General features: G+C 39.3%; 2 protein-coding genes across 8 annotated transcripts in view; one reads left to right on the top strand and one right to left on the bottom strand.

The window, feature by feature from the left end:
* Window positions 1-171: 171 nt before the first annotated feature.
* Window positions 172-9,393, bottom strand: polk (polymerase (DNA directed) kappa). Its single transcript, XM_015042175.1, has 14 exons — window positions 9,031-9,393; window positions 8,337-8,456; window positions 8,087-8,239; window positions 7,524-7,655; window positions 7,289-7,439; window positions 5,937-6,119; window positions 5,634-5,758; window positions 4,871-5,037; window positions 4,731-4,763; window positions 4,543-4,639; window positions 3,625-3,796; window positions 2,391-3,398; window positions 1,442-1,490; window positions 172-716 (listed from the first exon to the last, which is right to left on the bottom strand). Exons 1-14 carry the CDS (start codon window positions 9,157-9,159, stop codon window positions 635-637), a joined length of 2,601 nt encoding a protein of 866 aa, XP_014897661.1. The 5' UTR covers window positions 9,160-9,393; the 3' UTR covers window positions 172-634.
* A 1,130-nt stretch (window positions 9,394-10,523) lies between these two features.
* The window catches only part of cert1 (ceramide transporter 1), a 28,779-nt gene continuing 17,611 nt past the window's right edge, over window positions 10,524-21,691 (top strand). The window contains exons 1-4 of one of the 7 annotated variants that reach the window (XM_015042169.1): window positions 10,524-10,698; window positions 11,082-11,200; window positions 12,193-12,327; window positions 15,474-15,590. In XM_015042169.1, the coding sequence (XP_014897655.1) occupies window positions 11,111-11,200; window positions 12,193-12,327; window positions 15,474-15,590 (342 nt within the window). In that variant the 5' untranslated portion in view covers window positions 10,524-10,698; window positions 11,082-11,110. Of the gene's footprint in view, window positions 10,699-11,081; window positions 11,201-12,192; window positions 12,328-15,473; window positions 15,591-18,740; window positions 18,948-19,244; window positions 19,392-21,691 lie in introns of those variants that run through there. The other 6 variants (XM_015042166.1, XM_015042168.1, XM_015042170.1 and 3 more) reach the window with 6 other exon arrangements.

Raw genomic sequence — 21,691 nt, 5'->3', positions numbered from 1 at the left:
TCAAAATTCTCTCACACGTGTTCTTATTCTTGTTTCTTAAGTACTTTTATCTGCCACATCTTTTCCTTCCACTAAACTTTCCACCAATATTCTTTGGATGCAGCGATCTGAATGCCCGCCTCCTTGCTGAAACATCAGTAGCTAATGGAGAATGAATGAGCAACGAGTTCAACAGCAACATTTCAAGTTCAATATTTATTAATTGCAAGAAATACAACAACAAATTATGAAAATAGAAGAAAAATAATTTTGATAGCAAATATCCTCATCTTTAAATTACCATACTCATACAACATTATTATAACATCATTAAAGTTTTCATCTATCCGTCTTCATTGACAAAAGAATTTGGAATCAGCAAACTTCATAGTTATTTAAAAATCCCTACTTTTCTGCAATTAAACTACTTTTTGTCACCTTTACTTTTGCTTATGGCTTAAAAGAAGTTAATCTGTGCAAGTGCTCAGCTTGGTGTCGCAGCAGAAAGCTAAATGTGTCCTTGTGTGTGGAGCGGCTCCGGCCCTGGCACGAATAAAACGAGTCGACATAAAAACCCTCAGACTGGAAGAGCCTGGTGTCTCTTGACAGCAGAAAATAAGAAAAGTCAGACTGATATTTTCCCACACGGTTACTGTCACCTGAAGAACTTGTCGATGGTGTTGCAAAGTCCGAGGCTTTTGGCTTTTTTAGATGGAGGAGAGGACGGCGTGTCTCGTCTAAGAAAAGAGGTGAATGCACAGGAAATGGTCGTTACTACGGCGCTCGTGAAGGAAATTATATTTAGTATCGATCTTGCACTTTTTGTCGTGTTATAATCACCAACTTCACTGCATTTTATATGGATTTTCTGTGTTACACATGAATGTGGAGTGAAAGAAAAAAATACTTTTTAAATTGCATTTCCAACAGTAATATAGACGGCAGACAAAAAGAACAAAACATTTGGCTATTAAACACGTTCAGGAATCCCAGTCAAGGGATTATCTGCATATGTAAAAAGAAACAAAACTAATTAAAATCTGAAATCTGCGATATGCATTTGGATGCAACCCCCATTACTCAGAAAATGATGGGAAAATGAATGGAACTAAACACAGGGAAATTCAAATAGAAAATATGACAGAGGCTGAAAAAGACTTTGAGAATGAGGTGGATCTTCAAGCATAACAAAAGTCCAAAACCCACACCTGGAGCTGTAATGCAATGGTTTAGATCAGAAGAGTTAAAGCTGTTACTACCATGAAAGGTGAAAGGCACAAGCCTTGCTTATCTCGTTTTCATTTGCATTAAATTTTCCTTTCGTGGCCCCAATTATGTTGGTCTGTGCAGGTATCTTACATAAAAAACCAAATTAAAAGCTTTCAAGTGTGCTTATAATATGACAAAATGCAAGAAACTTCAAAGATGTGAAGATAGTATATAGAAAAACACACTGCCTCACCGTTTGCTTTTGCCTTTACTTGCATGTCTTGGCAGGGGATGTCCACTGTCTACAAGCAGAGACACACAACCAGCTTGTTAGATGGAAGAGAAAAGGAACTCCTCTGATCTCTTCAATGAAAAAAAAATAAATAAATAAATAAAACAGCCATGTGTAACACATCTCCAGCAACATAAAGCCCAGACCTCCAGAAGCAGGATCGTTTAAGAGGAAACCAGGCTTCGGTTCATTGTTGCAGATAGATAGGATAGAAAGTGATTTAGCCATTTGAGAGGCCGAGGCCAGTGGGGGGTCAAGGGGTGAAATGAGATGTCCTTCCTCTGTCAGGATCAATAAGAACTTCTCATACAGTGCCACAGTCGGTAAATAACAGGGTCACAGGTCGCTGAGAGCCCTTTGAAACGAGACAATGCTTCTTCAGGGTGTGCTTATAGGTTATGGACATTTTTAACATCGCTGTTTCTTTCCTTAAGACCTATGAAGAAGCAAATGACAAACCCAGAGCCCAACTAGCGGGTAATTGATTATCTAGGAAGCTGCTGAACAAAATGAACCTTTCAGTAGATAAAGAGGAGCATATATCTCTCTCCCTGCCGCTGCTGACCAGTTTTACCTTTTCACTTTTTTCGCAACACATTTTGTTGATCCTGTTCTAGGAGTGCTTCATTTTATATAAAATATTAAGAGAGACAAAAATATGCATACTTCGATCATAATTTATATAAGAGATTTAACGTTTTTCAATGGTTTTTGGTTTTCTTAACACCCATTGCAACTTAAAGGTTGTACTTATTTTTCGTACTTTGTGTTTTGGACATGTTGCATGATAATAGAGGCAGGTAAGAACGGATCATTTCATAATGTTCTGAAAACCTAGAATTAAATGACGCTCACATTTGATCAATAAAGCTGATACTAATGAGACGTGAAGTAAAGGACACACACTTACCTACGCTGAAGCTATTTTTAACAGCAGGTGGTTTCCCAGTAAAGGCCGTCTGTCCTCCGAATTCATGCAGGACCTCCTGGTTGAGACAGAGATCAACATGGTGGTTGAAGACGGCGAGGTCGTCCGTATCTTGGGCCCGCTGACACACGGGGCAAGTCAGGAGAGGACTCCTACTGAGGGACGACTGCTGCTGTAACGCCACAGGCTTCTTGTCAACTTCATTCAGTGAAACCAAATTGTTCTTCAAGGTTTGTTGGCCTTCTTGAGGTGATACTCTGCCTAAGTCCAGCTCTCCGCCGCTTGCCGACGCCTCGTTTTTAAGGTCACGCGGCTTCTCCTTTTTTTGGGTCACAACTGTAGATTTTCGATGGTCGTCTTCTGGATCCAGATCCGACTCAGAGCCCGAGGCTTCGTCTTCCCTCTTCGCAGCATCACTGAGGCACGAGTCTATATGCCTGTTGAAGACATTCAGATCGGTTGTCTTCACTTTTGCGAAGCACACAGGACACGTGAAGGTTTCTGCGGGAGTCCCACAGCCTGACGTGGATGCATGAGGTTGCACGTGGGAAGCCAGTTCGTTTTCAGAAAGATCCTGAACGGTGCAGTCGTCTGTGTTTGCTTGTTTCAATGACTCTGTCCCATTGTTGGGGGTAACCACGGGAACATGTTCCTCACATCCTTCATCCTGTGGACTTGGCTGTGCAGCCTGGAGTTCAAGTCTTTTGGCATGAGCTCTTTGAAAGAAAGACTGCTGTGGTTCCTCACCAGTGAGCCTCGGCTTACTCCTCCAAAAATCCTTGTTTTGTTTCTGGCCATTCTCTACTGGGGGATCATCTACAAGCTGAGAGGTTTGGACCGAGTGGTCGCACAAGTTCCCAACTTCCGGCTTTCGATGCGTTATTGGGGGAGAGCGACTATGGTCTCTTTTGCCCAGTTGAAGAAAGCTAATGATGCTTTTCTGCATCGGTGTTTTGCCATCTGAACTAACGAAGGCAGATATTCGAACACCTGCAAGCATAAAGGCAAAATATTCAAGTCTTAGAAAGCAACGCCAGGTCCAATGCCTTTGAAATGCATTTGGGAACTCTGAATTTTTCCACATTAAGTCACAACCACCGTTTAATGTGTTTTATTAGGATTTTATGTGGCAAACCAACACAAAGTAGTGCAGAACTATGACATGGAAGAAAAAGGGATACATTTAAGAAAATGTTGTAATGTTGAATGAACTTACCCATGAGTCTCAATCGGAGCGGTTGGGGGCTTTCATTTTCTATTTCCGTTTTCAGTAAGTCTTTAGCGACAGCGAAGATGTCCTCCGCTGTGGCCACGGCGTACGAGAGCGTCTGTGCCCTGGTTTTCACCTCAAAGTTCACGTTCTTGATCTTCAGAGTCACCGTCTTACCCTTAACAAAACAGAGAGTAAAAGAGGAAATCACACACAAAAAAAAAAATAATGTTTCTCTCTGATTTCCTAATAATCAATAGGTCTGTTCCCAAGATGCTGGAAACAGAAGGGAGATGGAAATCTGTGTAATGTGCCATGTCATTGACTGATCTGTCTTTGTGCATTTTGTCAGTTTTCATAGTCATGTGATCATTTCCAGGGGGGAGATGCTGCCTAGGCTGATAGTCTCATTAATGGCCTCCATTTTCTCCTGCTATCAGGGGACTCAGGCAGGGGGGTGATGGCTGCACTGAGACCTCGACTTCCTCCTCTATCGATTCGAAAGGAAATGGACAGGTTAAGGATATTGCATGAAATTCAGCTGAGAGTCAAAGTGATCCTTGGAAGGTCAAGAATAGGACGTCGTTTTCTCACCAATATGAACCTACAAGTCACGTGTGTCAAGTAACATTTCTACTTGTGTTTAAATCTGGTGACCCTTGATCCTACAGAGACAATAACATATTCCAGGGAAAAGTGTTCTTACATTGATCTTAAATACCTTTATATGTGAAAATATGCCAGAGAGGCCTATTTATTTATTCGTTTTTTTTAATTGCCAGATTATTTTCCTGCAATAAAATCTCAATTTATTTTAAGGCATTTTATAGATCTTTACCCAGACTGGGCCCAATAATGAGTGCAGAAACCAAATAACCTTTTTTCTCCACATGGAAACCACAAAACAAAGCTCCTATTTCATACCTTCAGGGCTTCTTTCTTTAAGTCTTCTGCCAGATCGTCACACAGCTCTCTGCATAAAGAAAGCTGCTCCTCGGGCTTACTCAGTTCTTTAAACGTCCTGTCAACAAAAATCAGAGTTAAAAATCAAATGGCACAAACAGTATACTTGCACTGCATTTATGCTGTAGATGTACACTTTGAAAACAAACCTTTCAGTGCTCATGCTTTTTCTTTCTTCATGTCTATAAGGAACCAAGAACATTGAGAATGAGCTCTTCTTGTTTCGTATCAAATTATTTATTTATTTATTTTTTCTCTGTGTTGAACTGCATTAAATACGGCACGATACCTGGGTATGTGTGTGGAGCTCAAACCCAGAGAAATCTGGAGGAAGTGATGCCAAGACGTCTCGGAGAACAACAAGGACAACAGCGCCATCTGCTTGCTGAGATCTGAACAGGTGGTGATGCCCAGAGCGTTCAGCATTTTCTCACTCACCTTCCCAATGCCACAAACCTGTACAAGCATATCGCACAGTTTTAGCCAATATTTCGGCATTGAGTCGTTCTGTACTCTTTTACAAGTCTGCTGGGAAATCTACAAGATCTGTGAGCCTCAACTCCCAGCTTTTTTATCAAACAAACACCCTGATCCAGCTGTAAACTCTAGATTATGATGTGCTGTGGTCAGAAGACTTTTCAGACTTTAATCTTTAGCGATGATCTTTCCCAGCCTCTGAACACCCACATTCAGAGCTAAAAATATTACATGTTCTCCATGGATGTGAATACCCTCAGACTGCAGCCCGTTATCTAATATTCAGGACAGAATCTAGAAGCTTAATATTTGGGGGGCGGGTAAATACTTTAACTAAAGAGCTACCTGAGCATAAACATATTTAAGGACTAAACAGGTCCTTCTAGTGTCAAAAAAACCCTGATATGACTAAATATCAGGTAACTGAAGACAAAAAAAATCCTGCCAACTGAAGTTAACATGATGCAGTCAAATGACAATAAAATGTAGCGTTGCATCATTGATCTCATCTAGAATTGGTTTAACATGTTCTCTCGCATATGTCGACATAAAACGTTGGGTCATTCGTGCTTTACTTTTCGAACAGGAAGTTTCTGGATGAAGTCCATGACGGCCTCTCTGGTGGGGGGCAGCCTGTACTGTCCGTTCGGCTTGTTCTTGTCGCTGCACACCTTGGCAAGCATCATGTTCGGAGCGATTCCTGGAGGACGAAACAAATACCAATTCATATATTTATTATTTCAATTGCTGTGATTAAGTCTGGAAGAAGCACAACTGATAAAACTAAACTTTATTCTTTATTGCACTCATACTGTGATAAGATGTATTTAAAAAAAAAAAACAACACTCATTTCATTTAGTGATTTCTTCCCTCTCACCCGCGCTGGCAGTCAACGTAGTCTTCTGTTCAATGCGGAAGCGCATTTCTCTGACGGCCTCCTCAACAGACGTCCCGAACTGTTCAAAGGAGCCAGCAGCGTCCCCTTCGGAGGAGACCGGACTGTCCTCAAACAGGACTGGGGAAAGGTCTGTCCCTTCTTCTGTCTTATCAGACTCGTCAGCTGTAAGGAAGAGATGAGGCTTTCAGGTCTACTAAAGAAATTCATCACAAGTTATTATCAAGATGCATCTAAAAAGTTATTTTATTCGAGTAGTTCCTTTGAAAAAGCGACATTTGTGTTTTATATGAATTCATAGCACAGAGGGATACAGTTCAATTATTTATTTGTGCTGATTTTGATAAGTGACTTACAGCTAATGAAAACTTTGTATTTGACTTATCTGAAAAGCAGCATATGACAAAAAAAGGATAATTTTTATTTCAGAAATGCTACGTTGTGTCTTTTATACTCAGACTTGTCCAAAAGAGAATTACTGGCACACTCCACAAGGGAGGCAAGTCCCAGAAAGTTCATTGCTACAAAGTGCTGCATCCAAACAAATTAAGTGGAAAATTGAGATGAAGGAAAACCTGTGATAGAAAGCGGAGCACAATCAACAGGGTAAAGGATGAGAGGCACAAGAGCCAATAATGCTGACGAAGTGAAGGAACCTCAGCCCAATTAGATGAGCCACAGCCTGCAGTAGTGCAGTAATGAACCCAAAAGGAGCCCGGACCAAATACAGAATCCATATACAGAATTGCAGAGTACAAGGTTTCCCTCAGAAAACTTGCTAAGCCCGGTGGTTGGGGCGCTCGGCAGTCATTCATCCAGCAGCCTGTTGTATTTATGAGTTAAAAAATGTTTAAAGTTTGTAGGAAATGTCAAAATATCACTTTATAATTATGTACAACTGGAAGATTGAAAGATTAAAATCTGAACACTAACTATAAAGTCTTAAAAAAATGCAAACATTAAAAAAAAAACTTAAATAGATAAGCACTGCTAAACCTGGTGGGGGCACAAGTAAAGCCTGGTGACCCGCCAGGCTTACAGTACACTGCGGGAAACCCTGGAGTACTGAAACATGCTCTTCAGGAGGGCAAAAGGATCCTGTTGTGCATTTGTCTTATGCAATATACAACTTTTCACAGATACAAATATCAAGTTTTCATTAGGTTTAAGCCAAAATCATCCAAAATTAAAAGAAAGAGGCATTTGAAGTGTTTTACTCTGTATCTAATAAATCTATATAGAAAACATTTAGTAAAGTAAATGATCTTTTTAGTAATATTTTAATTTACCGAGATGCACCCGTCTATCAGTATTATTATGTAATGCGTGCATGCCTGGCATGTTGCTCCTGGATCTGCAGCGGTGCGTACGTGAGGACTCCGGCCAACTCTGTCTCTGCTCCAGGTGATCCGTAAAATCTAAGTAGGCTTCATCCAGGCTCATTGGCTGAAAGTTAGGATCGTATTCAGCAAAAATCTCCCTAATCTGAAAGATAAAAATCATGATCACCTCCTCCCAAAAGTCGAGTGTGGAAATTGTTTTTGTGTGTGTGTGTGTTTGTGCTCTTACCTCCTCACTCACAGCTCTGTATTTGTCAAAGTTAGGAGGAACGATGACCAGGCTGGGGCAGAGTTTCTTTGCAATGAAGCCAGGCATGGCTGCTCGGACTCCATATTTCCTGGCATGATAATTTGATGTTGACTGAAAATGAAAAAAAAAAAAAAAAAGTAAATAACTTTAACATTATGAAGGTTTCATTACTCCAGTATTCCCCTGGATTTAGCTCCACCGATGTTCCCGTCAACTCTGACCGTCTTCCGTCGTTCTACAAAAGAAAATCTTCCCCAAGGCATGTGTGGGCATTCTCATAACAATAATAGTTTTTCACCATTGCATTCTCGAAAAAAAAAGAAGAAGAAATTCTGTAGTTTAGTGATTTTAAATGTGTATTTTTATCTCAATAACTTTGCAAGTTATAGTTAAAATTACAGGACTTTGCTACAGGACTGGAAACCAATTAAGAAATCAAAACAAAAACAGAATTCTGACTTTAGATAAATGGGAGCAAAACCATATTTGTTCTACTCCACAAATATTTGCAAAAAAACTGTTTCTTGGACATCCTAACCCACCAGCATGCTCATAGATCCGACAGCCATGGGTGTGTCCTTCAGCTCAGGGCAGTCTCTCATCTCTACAGCCGCGTAAAAGGCATCCATGTCCACATGCACAATTACTCTGCTCAGATCACGACTTTTCTCAAGCTCAGAGGTCATCTTTTCCACCTACACAGAGAATGTATTTATTTTTTTTACATTTTTTTCATTTACTCCTTCGTTGGATTTAAATAATTCTACAATTACGTTATCTATGATGTCTGACCTGTGCCTGTGCTTTCTGCAGGAGCTGCTCTGTGATCTGAGCCTTTTGGTGCATCATTTTCTCAATTCGCTGGTTCACCTGCTGCTCTTTCTTCAGCTCGTTTCCATAAAATCTGGATCCCTGCAAGAAAAACACAATCACAAAGAGGAGTTGTATTTACCGTACTTCTGTAGATATTTACAACAGCATGCAAGTTCCTACACATTTTTCTAAGTGAAAGTTCAATGTTTTTCCTAACTTAAATTGTTTGATCTTCAGTTCTTTTCAAATCTGAATGCAAAACTTCATGAGGGTGACGGTTTTTCTACAACTGTCACCCTTTAACTACAGAACGTGGAAGAAACATGAGAAGGATGGACAGATGGATGGAACTTTTAGATGCTGAGAAAAAAAATTAAATGTGGAATTACAAATTTTATTCCATTTTGTATTTTATTTTTTCATTTTTATTAATAACACACAATCCCACACGTTTCTAGACTGTGTATGAACCATTGGGGCATTTTTTGTTATAAACAGGGAGTAAAAGTGATGTCTGAATCTCTCCGCTCAAATGATCAATAGTAAATTGCAGCTTTCTATTTATTTCCCCAATTTTTATGACACATACCGAATTTAGTCACATAATCTCAGGTGTATAGCTCTAAGTGAATGTGAATACATGGGGTATCTCTGGCAGCAGAAACGTATCTACCTTTGACGCCTCCATAATGATCCTGTTGATCTTGTCCCTGTCAAGTCCCTCCATCCCAGCCTTGTTGTCATTGAGCGCCATTCTGGACAGGAGGTTCTCCTCTTTAGTAGATCCAGCTCTGTTCTCCATCCTGAATCGGTTTATTCTGTCACTGTTCCGAAAACGAGTCGGATTGTGTTAATTTCTATCAGTATCGCAGTTCAGTGGGGCTTTCTGTGACCCCTTTGATGCGAACGAAAACAAAAACAAAAAGAAACGAAATATGTAAATGTGAAATAAATTTCCCTAATGACATTTATGTCGCTACATGTATTCAAAATTAACGACGAAGGCGGTTTTGGCGGCACTTCCGCATACGTCATTCTCGACGAAGTCGGAAGTGAAAGTGAAAAAAAAAAAAAGATAATCTTCGAAAATATTTTTTTCTAAAACAACAAATAAGTAATACATTTCGCCTTCTTCTTGTTTGTGTAATAACAATGATTATTATTATGTTTATAATAAATATATGTATTATATTTATAATATGTATTACTATATTTATAATAATAAATGTTTATTATTATTATTATTATTATTATTATTATTATTATTATTATTATTATTATTATTATCAAGGAATTGTAATAAAAAACACATACCCAAGAAAGTTATTATAACCAATATAATTATAACTAAGTATTCTTAACCTCATAAAGAAAACTTTATGGCTCTGAAACTTTTTATTTTACTTTTGCATTGCTGTTTTTCAACTCAACCTCAAAAAAGCGTTTGTTTTGATAATGTTTTTCACTTTGTTTATTCAGGAAAAATGCACAAAACTCATGTTAAAATGTTATTAATACCTATAAACTTTGTCCAAATTTTGTCTTAGGTTCACAGTAAAGGAAAATAAAAACACAAAACACCTAAAAGTCAGAAGTTTCATGATATATCAAACTTAAATAAAAACGTATTGGAATCATTATTTGCTTCAGCGATACCATTTTGGTTTTAGTATCGAATTGATACCAAAATATGCAGTATCACATACCTTTAGTGAAAATGTATGACATTAAAAAAGCAGTGTAGTGGACAGGGACAGTGTCTTCTTTGATTAAAAATTGAAGTTACTTTGGTGTTTTTTCTGATATCTCATTAAAATGACTTCAGGAACAGTAGACAGTGATTCAAAAGTTTCTACAACTTTTGTAAACCGTGTGTATCACTTTCTTACTTAGGCGAGCACTTGTGTAGCTTAATAAAATGCCACTTGTGTAGCTTAATAAAATGCTGATAAGTTGCTTAAACTTACCTTGGTTTAAGCAATCCTCATCACAGACTGTACAAGTCTTTAATAAAAATACATTTAATAACACCCACAAATAAATCCGTGCATGTTAAACTGGTTTCTGTCGTACTTGTCGAAAGGCTTTTAATTTTAAGCTACAGTGTTTCCGGTGTGACTGTAACCTCGGTTACTTGAAAACTTGACAGGTACACAGTAAAGCGTGGCCGCGGCTCCTCCCCTAACAGAGCTAGTCAGAGCTTCGCTACAGCTAACTGAACTGCGGACTATTGCAGGGAGGCTGTTCTTTGGCTCCTTACTAGTAGGTGGAAGTTGCAGTGTTGCGCTAACACGAAGGCCTTTTTTTGAGCATATTGTCGACTACTGCTGCCATACCTAAGGTGAATTGCACCAATTTGTTAGTCATTTGTAGTTACTGTTAGCTAGTTTCGTCGTTTGCCTAGCTAACTAAGTTAGCTAGGCTTATTGATATTCGACATCAGTTTCAAAACAAAGCCCGCAAATCGAGAATCCGAGACCCAGCTGTCACTTTCAGACTAACTTTTTATGAGTAAATCTTGCTGTTTCAAACTGTCATGGAAAAATCGCAATAGCACTCTTCAGTTCTATTTGTTTTGCATGTATGCTTAATGCCTAGTTATCTTTATTTTTGCTGACATTTAGGATTACAATTTGAAGAAACTGCGAGTTTGGCCGTGAAGCTGTTAAACTGATAGCTAATCAAGCCTCTAAACTTGAGCCGCGGTGTTCTGTCAATAAAATCAGACGGGCTGTCTTGAAACTTGGAAATCAATGTCCGAGAAGAGTTCATCGTCCGGTTCGGATGAGGATGTGGACCCAGAATCCGGCCAGCCTCTGGAGTTCGGAGGAGTTTTAAGCAAAGTAAGTTCTGGCGAATTAACACACATATAGTCTCAAAAGGATATGTAAACACAACCCTACACGAATCACGAGTTAATAGCCGCGTGACTTTTGTTTATCTTTATTTCTAATTTTGAAAATCACAATGCTCATTGATTAACTCAAGCAGTGGAGTGCATGTAAATGTGCCAGATTGGGACATGAAGGCTAATCTCAATTTAAGGTCCCTTAGATGGCAGGTTGGTGATCTAAAACAAGATTAGGAAGTTAAACCACACAGTTAGTTAACTGAAAAATGTTTAAATATAGTTCCTCTGGAAAACAATCCCTTAATTCCTTAGTTTGACTAATATTTAAGTTTTTGTGTATGATTTTTGTATTGATTGGCATTCTGGTTTGTGTTGACCAGACAGTATTTCAAATATAACAAAGTCCTGGCTGTCATGTGTATTCTTGATGACTAAATGAAACTATTTCTTATCTTTATATTTCTTAAGTTCACAATTAAGTTTATTTGTTTTAATATGTGCAAGTTGTGAATCCATTAGTACACCTAAACGCATGTATAAAGTACTGCTGAAAGTCCTTTATATATCGCTGCAACTTCTGGATCTCTATTTATAGACAGGCAAACAATTTTATTCATCCTGAGATGCAAACATGCTTTACGTAACTATTACAAAAGACAGTCCTCCTTTATTCCACTGCTCAGCTTTTACAGGTATATAAACAACAGTGTCATCTGCATACATCTAGCAAGTAACAGAATATGAATATATATACTTTAAAGTAATTCATGTACAGGGTGAAAAGTATCTTAAGGGACACCAACGTTGAAAATGTAATTCCTGCAATATGTTATCTATGACGTTACGAGGTTTAAAATTTTAATTCACCTCCTGAAAATTACATTTTAATTAGTTGCTGAAAAGATTTTTGATTGTATTTTGGAGCTATAACTACATGCTGCTATTTTTTTTTTTTTTTTTACTTTTTATTTTTTGTGCTTTCAGTGGACGAATTATATACACGGATGGCAGGACCGATGGGTTGTGCTAAAAAACAACACACTGAGTTACTACAAGTCAGAGGATGAACGGGAGTATGGCTGCAGAGGTTCCCTGTGCCTCAGCAAGGCTGTTATCACAGTAAGTGCCAACCTCAGGGGAGAGGAAGGAAATGTGTGGCTTCACCAAAACAAAATGTCATGCAATTTTGCATCTTTGCGACATGTCTGCTTTTTCACCAGATATCTTGGAGTTGTAAAAAGAAAAAAAAAAAAAAAGTAGTTTAATCTCAAAGAAAAAATATATGGTTTTAAATTGCGCCAAGACCAATAAAATAGGAGAGTTATTACATTTAAGAAGCCGACATTATGGAGTGATTGTGCCCCTCAATTTACATTGAAATGTTTTGTGAATCAAATTTATTTGATCATGCAATAAAGCTTTAAATAAATGTTTCTCTGTCGATACTCTGCCTTTTATATAGTTAGAGGATCTACAAATTATGTTGCAATAGTCCTTTAGGTCATGTTCCTTTTTCATAGACTAAAAGTTTCACTGTAAAAAGAGGCAATATCAAAATCTGCCTTGCCATAAGAGATTCTGCTTTATCAAACTAAGTTCTTGAAAATATATCTATAAGTACAGCACTGTTTCTGAGGGAACAGTGAAGCCGGTAGGTTAATCACAGATCAAGTGACTGGGGCGTAAATGGCAGCTGCAGACTCGTCGCAGTAACAGATCTATAGGGAGGTTTTCTTCCATCGTTATTTTAATTCCTTTTCAGCAGACAGTTGGATTTCTTTAATCCATGTACTCTTGGGGTATAAAGATAAGAGGCTAATGAAGTTGTTAGGAGCACAAGGAGGTAGTCACTTAAATGACCCATGTAAAATTACCTCTTAATTTCCACTTGTTATTCACATCACAATGTGAATAACAATCTCATTGAGATCGTTTTAATATTAACACCCTTTTAAAAACTATTTGTTTACTTGAAACTGATGTTTTCTCCTGTTAAATGTAAGTTTGGTCCATACAGTGTAATCACTGTTCTGGCATTTTCCCTCCGCAAGTGAGATATGCTGAAATTCCACACTCTAGTTAAATATTCACTCCTGTTTGAGCTGCAGCAGCCAAACAAATGGTTTTACTGTGATTTTTGCACTTTTTTCCCCCCTCCTGTGGGATTATTTGATTTGGACCTGGATTAAAACTGTACAAGTAAAGCTCTCAGCGAGCTCCTTTCAGCTCGTGAACAGAATGGAAACCCCGTCCAGCCAGGGTCTGCTGCTAACAGTGTTGGAGGAAACTAATTGTTTACAGCTTTATCATAACTCTTTCTCTGTGAATATTAAACATCTTGGTGTGTTGTGACAGTGAGGTCTGAGGACTTGCAGAAAGAAAAGAAAAAAATAACAAAAAAGATTTTTTTTTCTTTTTCTAAATGATCAGTTTGTTGCTCACTGGCCAGCAATGAATGCGCAGCAAACCGCCCTCATGCTTAAGCACTAAAACCATAAAGCATTGCAAACAAAACTTTTGAAAGGTCTGTCAACTTAAACTGAGACAGTCTTTGCAGTTGCTGTTTCCATTTGCTCACATGTGTGTATTATTGGGGAAACTCATGTGAAACTTTGTTTACATTTATGTTGGTAAATATTAATTTGTTAAACGGTGGTTTGTTTGGACGTTACATTAGTTTTTTTTTTTTTTTTTTTTTGAAAGCTACTCAAACAAAATGGATAATTAGTATCTACACAAACAACACTGGGGGTCTACTAATAGGCCAAGAGTGAAGACAAAGCCACTGTGTTTGCGATGTACTTTGTGAAGTCAGACGCCGGAGGAGGAACTTTACACTTATACGTCACACTTTATGTGCCAATCCTTGATTTTGTGGCATGCAATAAATCTGAAAGTCCACTAAAGAAGAAATGTTCTTTTCTCTTCTCCATTCTTACAGAATCGGTTGCTTGGGATAATCGATTAAAAGAAAAATGATTGAAAAGACGACTAGTTATTGTCAGCATTAGCAGGACACGCTCAATCTACGACCTCCCGTGTGCTTACAGACAAAATTTTTCTTTCCTGTACGCAGCCTTTTCGCACAGCAGTGCTTGCACAATGAGAAAAAGAAATGAACGAACCATAAAATGGAGTGTAAAGCAGAGGTTTATGGTCCGTGTCTGATACTGCACAGTAAGATAGATGGCCGTTCTCTCTCTACCCCAGTAACAGTCACGGCTCAATGCGCCTAAATGTTCTCCCCCAGATTATCTTCAGGTTCTGGTTGGAGACAGGGTAGCTTTTCTAATGTAACGCCAGGCTGCAAATTGAAATGACTGAGGTCTATATATATATATATATATAATTGATCACTGAAATATCATAGAAAACCTTTGACCCAATTGGCTGTTGCAAAGTGCAGCTTGTGAAATCTACTATCAACATGAAAGTGTCTCAATCAATGTTGCATAAAGTTCTGCAGGCTCAGACTTGGTGATCAGGATCTGGAGGGATGTGACTGTTGTCAGCAGGAGCAAATAAGGCAGCACATGAGCGTCATTCTGCAAATGAAATTAAACTTAGCTGGCAGAAGGTCGTGTCAGCTGACTGAGCAGCTGGATTCTTGTTGGTCCTGGAGGAAAAAAAGAAAAAAAAAGAAAAAACTGACAAGAAAACTTGTATATTCCTGTGTGTTTATTCCTTTCTGTGAACCTTTTTTTTGCAAAGCTGAACTCGTCTCAGCTGAGCTCAGTGGTCAAATTCCAGTCTGAGAGGAAACGGGTAAAATTCTTTGTTGCACGTGTTTGGGTGCCTCAGGCAGACGGTGAGTGGAGCAGGGTGGGGGAGCGTAATAAGTCGAATAATTCCTCCCAAAAGGAGAAAGCGAAGTTGAAATGATCCAGCTTCTTCCTGTAATAATTAATGTTTAGTTTTCTTTTTTTTTTTTTTTTATCTCCCTCCGCACAGCCCTGCTCCAGTCGTTTCGGGGTGGGACAGGAGATGCGAGACATCAGTTCTCAATTAAAATGTCTGTTTATCGTGTGTGACATGTGGCTTTCTGTCACTGATTGACTCCATGTGCTTCAAGAATGTGTCATTCCTACTCAGTTAGGGTAACAAAGAGTTATTGAAGTAGTATTTTGCTCCTACTTCCCAGTACTCTAATTAAGGTAGAGGGAAAAGTTCAGATTTAGTTATGTGATTTTGTGTGCGGCTATAGTCCGTTCCGATTGCAAACATTTGTCGTTATTATTCATGAGGCCTCTCCTCTTTTTGCGCAGCCTCACGAGTTTGACGAGTGCCGTTTTGACATCAGCGTGAATGACAGCGTTTGGTACCTCAGAGCAGAGGACCCTGAGCACAGGCAGGAATGGATCGAGTCCATAGAGCTGCATAAGGTGAGTAGCTTCTTGATTACCATGTTTATGTTCTCCTTTCTCGTCACTCTTGATCCCTTTGTTTGCATAGTTACGAATGTAGAGATTTAGGAAACGGGTCCATTCACGGCGTCTAAATCCAGTTCTTTATGCGTTTGTGTGTGGTTGGTGTGGACCCCCCCCATCCCGCCCCGTCAAGATTAAAAACGTGTTTTTTTTTTACAATAAACCAAATAATCTTTGTTTGCTATCAGATATTTTCCTGGCTGCCGTATTCGCGTAGCTCCAACATTCAGGTTGAATCGGAGGTCAGATTTTCAGATCCGACACGGAGTTCTGTGTTTTCTGTTCTGTGAGCTGGGTGTGACAGCAGAAGGACTCGAACACACATGCAGAGTTCGGTACTCAGGGAATGTGAAGAATCTAAGTGAGGTGATGAGGCGGGGGGCTTCCCTCTCTCTGATACTAGGCTGCTGCTCCCCCCTTCAGAGACATTTTAAATGATGTTTGGCTTCACGGTAAAAGTATGTGGGCCAGATTGAATTTGTTCAGGTTTTGGGTCAAAGTTTGCGTTTAGATCCATCTGTTTACAGGCCGAACGTCTCTTCTGCAAAGAAAACTCCCGTCTGGAGAGCTCGCTTGGCTGGAGTCACAAGTTTTGTGATGCACTTCGTTTGCTGCAAACACAAGAACATCACATGAATTTGACTTTTACACAGTGAGAGTACTAGATGCAGTCATGAATTTAGTGTAGTATTTTTTTTCTGGTAGTGCATCACCAACATTGTACTGACATCACCAAAATTTTACTTTTCCCAGGGCGAAAAATATCTACATTATTGAAACCAGATATTTACATACATTGTTTGCTAAATACCAGAATAATGACAATGATAATGTTATAAAGATACTCTCCTAAAAGTCAGGCGTCTACGTGCACTTCCTTAGCTTTTGGTAGGAATGCCTTCAAAATTTAAAACTTGTGTCAAACATTTTCCATGTCCTTCCACAAACTTCTCCTTACAGTTTTTTGAAATTTTGGCTCATTCCTCCTGGCAGAACCGAGTCGGGATTTTAAGCCGCCTCACGAAAGCTCTCTCCAGAAGTTTTTATCGAGCTTTTTGTCCTTCAGCCTCTTTGTGACAAATTTTGGTGGTGTGCTTGGTGCTGTTGTCCATTTGGAAGCTCTCCATACTTATGCCCAATCTTTAACTTTCAAGGCTGATGTCTTCAGATGTTTCTTCTGCATTTCAACATAATGTTCCTCCTGCGTGATGTCATCTATTTTGTGAGCTGCAGCAGTCTTTCTTGCAGCAAAATACCACATGAACATGAGGGCGCCACCCCTCCTCAGCTGGAATGGTGTTATCAGCCTTACAAGCTTCCCTCTTTTCCTCCAAATGAAAGGTTTGTTCCATAGGACCAAACGTCTCTAATTCATTGTCATCGTTAGGACATTTCTCCCAAAAATTAAGGTTTGTGTCTGAGTGAGTTTCCAAATTGTAATCTACCTCTTCTTTTTATTTCTTTTTTGCTTTTGAAGTGATGGCTTCTTCCTCTACGAGTTGCTCTTTTAATCCATGTTGGTACTAGACTTGTTTCCTTGTGGGTAATGACGTTCTCTTACCAGCTTCAGGCAGCATCTTCACAAGACCTTTTACTTTTGCTCTAGGATTTATACATCAAAACACATTTATCTCTTGGACAAAGGAACCCGTCTGCTTCCTGAATGGTGTGATGGGATGGCTATTCCTGGAGTTTATTCTGTGACCTAAATAGATGGACGTGTCGCCTTCAGACCTCTGGAAATTGTACCAGAGGACAAACCGGACTTGTGGGTTCTCGCCGATACCTTGCCTGATTTATTTTGGATTTGTCCCTGGATGAAGGAAGCGGTTTGTTTGAGGGGTTGGCTTAAAACATCCTGGGGTGTGCCTCTGTTTAACTCAAATGTTTGAGATGCTTTTAAAGTCATGATGACATTGTCATGTGGGATTTCCTGGATTGATGATGGTGTAAGCTTTTCTCTCTGCAGCCTTGTTTATCTACTTTAAAACTTGCTCTCTCCATAATTAACCAGAATAAATCACAGAAACGTTAAAAACAGTTCATTCTTTAACACTTACAAATTTTGTGCTGCCTCTGTCACTTCATCCTGTGTTATTATGCAGGATGTTTTAGTTTGGGTGCGAGTAACTTCATACGTTTGAGCCATTAGAGTTACAGTGTGAATATTTTGGGGTCATGCCCTGCATGTGACCTTTGGTGACCTTGTAGAGGTTAAAGTATCATTGCATTAGGCAGTGTGTCTGTGCTGCTCCCAAATGGACAGAGGACGTCCTCTGTGCAACCTCCCATAGTTTCATTATTGCTTCCATCATAGCAACAAAAGTAAATATTCTGACTGGCTTAATTTTTAGCTGTATTGTTGAAGCATAACAATTATTATTTCTACAAGTTGAACATCAACTCAACTTACTAGGATACACTTTTAAGAATGGGGTTGCTTCTTTGCCTATTTTTTTTTTTTTAATACTGGTTATTGTCTGTTTTAGATGTGTATATAAATATTGATTGTGCAAATCATGAGGATAATCCTCTGGATTAAAGAACTGGGGATGGGAATCAAACCCTGCAAGGATGAGGTGCTTAAAGATGGCCGGTAATCACAAGTTCAGCTGTTTAACATGTATTAGTTTCCACTTTTCAAAGGGAATCTGCTGTCGTTTTCATATCTGTGTTGGAGCATCAGCTTGCTTTGGGAAAACTGTTTCAACGTGAGTTCATTTGTGTTTTTATACGTGGGTGTGTTTGTGTTGGTGGTGAGAAAAGTGCTGCTGTGATGTTAAGTGCAGCTCCTGATGAATATTGCATGTTTTTTTTGTTTTGTTTTTTTTGTTTGTTTTTTTCACCGGGACTTCGTGCTGAGAAAATGGATTTTGATGAATATTGGAGAGCTTGAATTTGAGAGAATTGGGAATATCTCTCATTTTAGATGGATGGTGTGAACAGTATAACTTTAACTCGCGGTGCAGCTGAATAAAAGGAGATGAAATACGAGTCGGGCGGCAAGACCTAAAGTATAAGATCCAGACAAATGTTGCTTCCTGCCTCCCACTCTTGCTCTCCGTCTCTCTCTTTTGCTGTGTCATAATATACAGCAGGCTGCTTCACTCGCCCACATTTTTAGTACTTCATTGGTTTGTTACACAAACAGCTCCAGACAGCACTCATCTTTTCTCTAATGCATGCAAGCCCTGTCATCTTTTACTCCTCATTCTACTTTTCTGACTGCAAGAGCAGAGAGTCGCCGATGCCTGCACAGTGATGGATGCTGCAAAGAAAGACAGGCAAGATGAAATGGTTTCACATGTCAGGGTATGTGGTTTCCTGATATATGCATGTCGAACAAGAGGTCTCCGTTTATGAGTGTGTGTTTGAAAAGCTTTGTGTGAAAGGAGACAACTTAATTATCAGCAGAAGTCGCCTCTCAGTCTGCTTCTTCTGCTTCAAAGAGCATCCAATGTCTGCCTCTCATCCAACTGCTGAGAAGCAAGCGGCTACTTTTCCCATCTTCTCTCTTCGCTTCTTGTGTCTGTTTTCCTTCACATGATGTGCTAAGCTAAGCAGCTCTCCATTTCTCTTCTTCACCTCCTCTTCCTCTCTGTCTCGTAGTGAGGTGTGTCCGGGGAAACTGGATTAAATCATCTGCATTGTCAGTGTCAGAGAGTGGTTGGGGATCGCCTGGCCATGTTGGGGCCAGCAAGCCGTCAGGACTTCAGCAGTGCCCTGCTCTGCTTTGGCTGTTGGAATGGCCGAATGGTGGGCTTACAGCATTTTGGCATGCTGCCTGCCTGCTCGCTGTAAATCAGCCATGCTCTTTCAAACAGTATCTACCCAGTGTGCCATTGTTCTGACTTGGAGTTATTTTTCCACACCCCATACTGTGTATTTGCATGCAGTTTTCGACACGAATAGCTCAAACGAATCCAGGTTCTGCTGTGCAGAGCGCCCGCACAACGATGAGGCTTGTAGTGCACAATGTGGATATTTCTCAAGCAGCAATATACTCAGGTCAGAAGTTGCTGTTGTGTGTGTGTGTGTGTGTGTGCGCGTGTGTGTGGCTGTACACCCTCTGATCACTCATTTAACTTGTAAAACAACAAAATCCCATTTCAAATACGTTGTATGAATGGGTGCTCAGTTTGCATGCTTGTCGTGCAGCTGAGCAGGCGCATTAAAATGGCAGTCCGTGCTTTTGTCAAACAGCGTTCAACGTTTTGGTGCCGAGTGGAGTTTTACTATACATATGATCACACTTTTCTTCATGGATTTAACTTTTTAAGCACCATCACATTCATAAATGCAGGTGATTTGGATCGTTATCTTACTGAAACGTCTTATGGCGACCCATATTTATTCTAATTCAGCCCACTAGATTTTTATTTATCTGTGTTACAAAGAAAAGCACATCTGAAGAAGCAACAGCAGTCTGGAGCAGAGGCTCTACATGATCTCAGAGCCCATCTGATTTCATAACCGTGTTGATCAGCAGAATTCGATGCAGATAACATGTTGATAGTGGTGCATAGTGACCTTTCATTTAAATAGCAAATGTATTGGTGTGTGGAAAGCCACACGCCTTTGGTTCCTCGATTCTGCTGCGTTGTCTCAAACGCACACAGGATCTCAGTGGATCGCCTTGCATGATGTAACTGGACAAAACGATCCATATCACTTTATTTTAGAGCAATTGCTAAGTATGTCAGTAACTCTACCGCTACGGATTCTGTAAAAGCAATTCATAATGTGGATTTTCTTCCTTTGCTGGATAAATGGCCTTGAATTAAAACAATTTTTAAATGTATTTTTCTGTCTGAGATCAATTTGACATCAAATTTTGTTTGCTGCTATATCTTCACATCAGTAGCAAACGGCATAAAATATGAACGGGGCTTATTATCACCAATGCTGACGAAGCACAATAAAGGTCCTTTAGGACCTTTATTTACAATTACCTTATTGATATCTGTGGATCGGGCGTGGCACCTGAAACCACAGGTCAGGTTAACTTGACAATCACGACTGACATTTGAAATGGAAACACTTCTGCCTCTCACAGCCTGACGGCTGTTTCACTTCGTTGGTCTAATGAAGAGAGCCTTTTTTTCTTTCTGATTATATAATATGCTGCAAAAGTGAGCACAACATGTGGTTGTTCAGTTACGTGGGCTTTTTTTCTGTGGATTCCAGAAACGTGTGTTTAATCATGCAGTCTGTCGTTTCAGCTTGAAGAGGCACTTGCTGAGGTTTGAATTTGAAAATGCTTGTACTCGTCCCAGTACCGGATCTTCTGGAATGATTTGTTGTGTTTATATTTTTAAATTTTTGTGGTTTAAAAATGTTTCAGTTTATGTCCTGCAGAAACATCTTAGTTTCACAGCAGCCACTTTGAACACAAGAAACTTCCTTTTTCTGGAGGAAACCCGTTTGTCTGGTCCACGATGAACTCCGGATGTTGTTTCTTTGATTTGTATGTTATGTCAGTTTCCTTACTGTGTCACTCTGTTGCATTAGGAGAAACTGCAGCCGAAGCCCGAGTGTGTGCCGTCTCTCAGTGTCGTCACCTGACTCCCTTTTCAGTTTAGTCACTGATTTTAAGAATTCCTCCTTCATTCGTTGCCATTAGCCAACAGAACCAGCTCGCAGCTAGGCCTGTCATAACAAATTTTGCTGAGCGATTAATTGTCTAAAAAATTATTACGATAAACGATAATATTGTTTCAAGACCTTTTGACACTGATTTAGTGGAAATGACTAATAATGCATGCAATTTCCTGCCATAGATACACTTTATTTTCAAAAGAACACATAACACTGGAACTGATGAACTAAATAAACAAAACAACCAAAAATAAAATGGATTCTCAGTCTCCATTAACAAAAAACGTACTTGAATAAAAACTAAACAACATCAAGCCAAAGTGGAAATAAATACTGCATTCAACCAAAAGAGTGCAGCTTATGAAATCTGTGTACTATATTGGTCTTCAGTAATCACAAGATTTAAATAGAGAAGATGGACACATCCTGACGCAATAGTTCACACTACACGATTTTTT

The sequence above is a fragment of the Poecilia latipinna genome, unplaced genomic scaffold (assembly GCF_001443285.1).
Source record: "Poecilia latipinna isolate Pla-1442-1.1 unplaced genomic scaffold, P_latipinna-1.0 Scaffold580, whole genome shotgun sequence".
Classification (NCBI taxonomy): Eukaryota; Metazoa; Chordata; class Actinopteri; order Cyprinodontiformes; family Poeciliidae; genus Poecilia; species Poecilia latipinna.
Note: the sequence above shows the minus strand (reverse complement) of the source record. Positions and strands in the feature narration are given on the sequence as shown.

Excerpts from the sequence above, each read along its gene's own strand:
- polk (XM_015042175.1), bottom strand. The coding sequence starts at position 9,159 with ATGGAGAACAGAGCTGGATCTACTAAAGAGGAGAACCTCCTGTCCAGA. Across the intron at positions 8,457-9,030 it reads TCATTATGGAGGCGTCAAAG|GGATCCAGATTTTATGGAAA; the intron begins GTAGATACGTTT and ends TTTTTCTTGCAG. Across the intron at positions 6,120-7,288 it reads ATCCAGGAGCAACATGCCAG|CTGACGAGTCTGATAAGACA; the intron begins GCATGCACGCAT and ends TCTTCCTTACAG.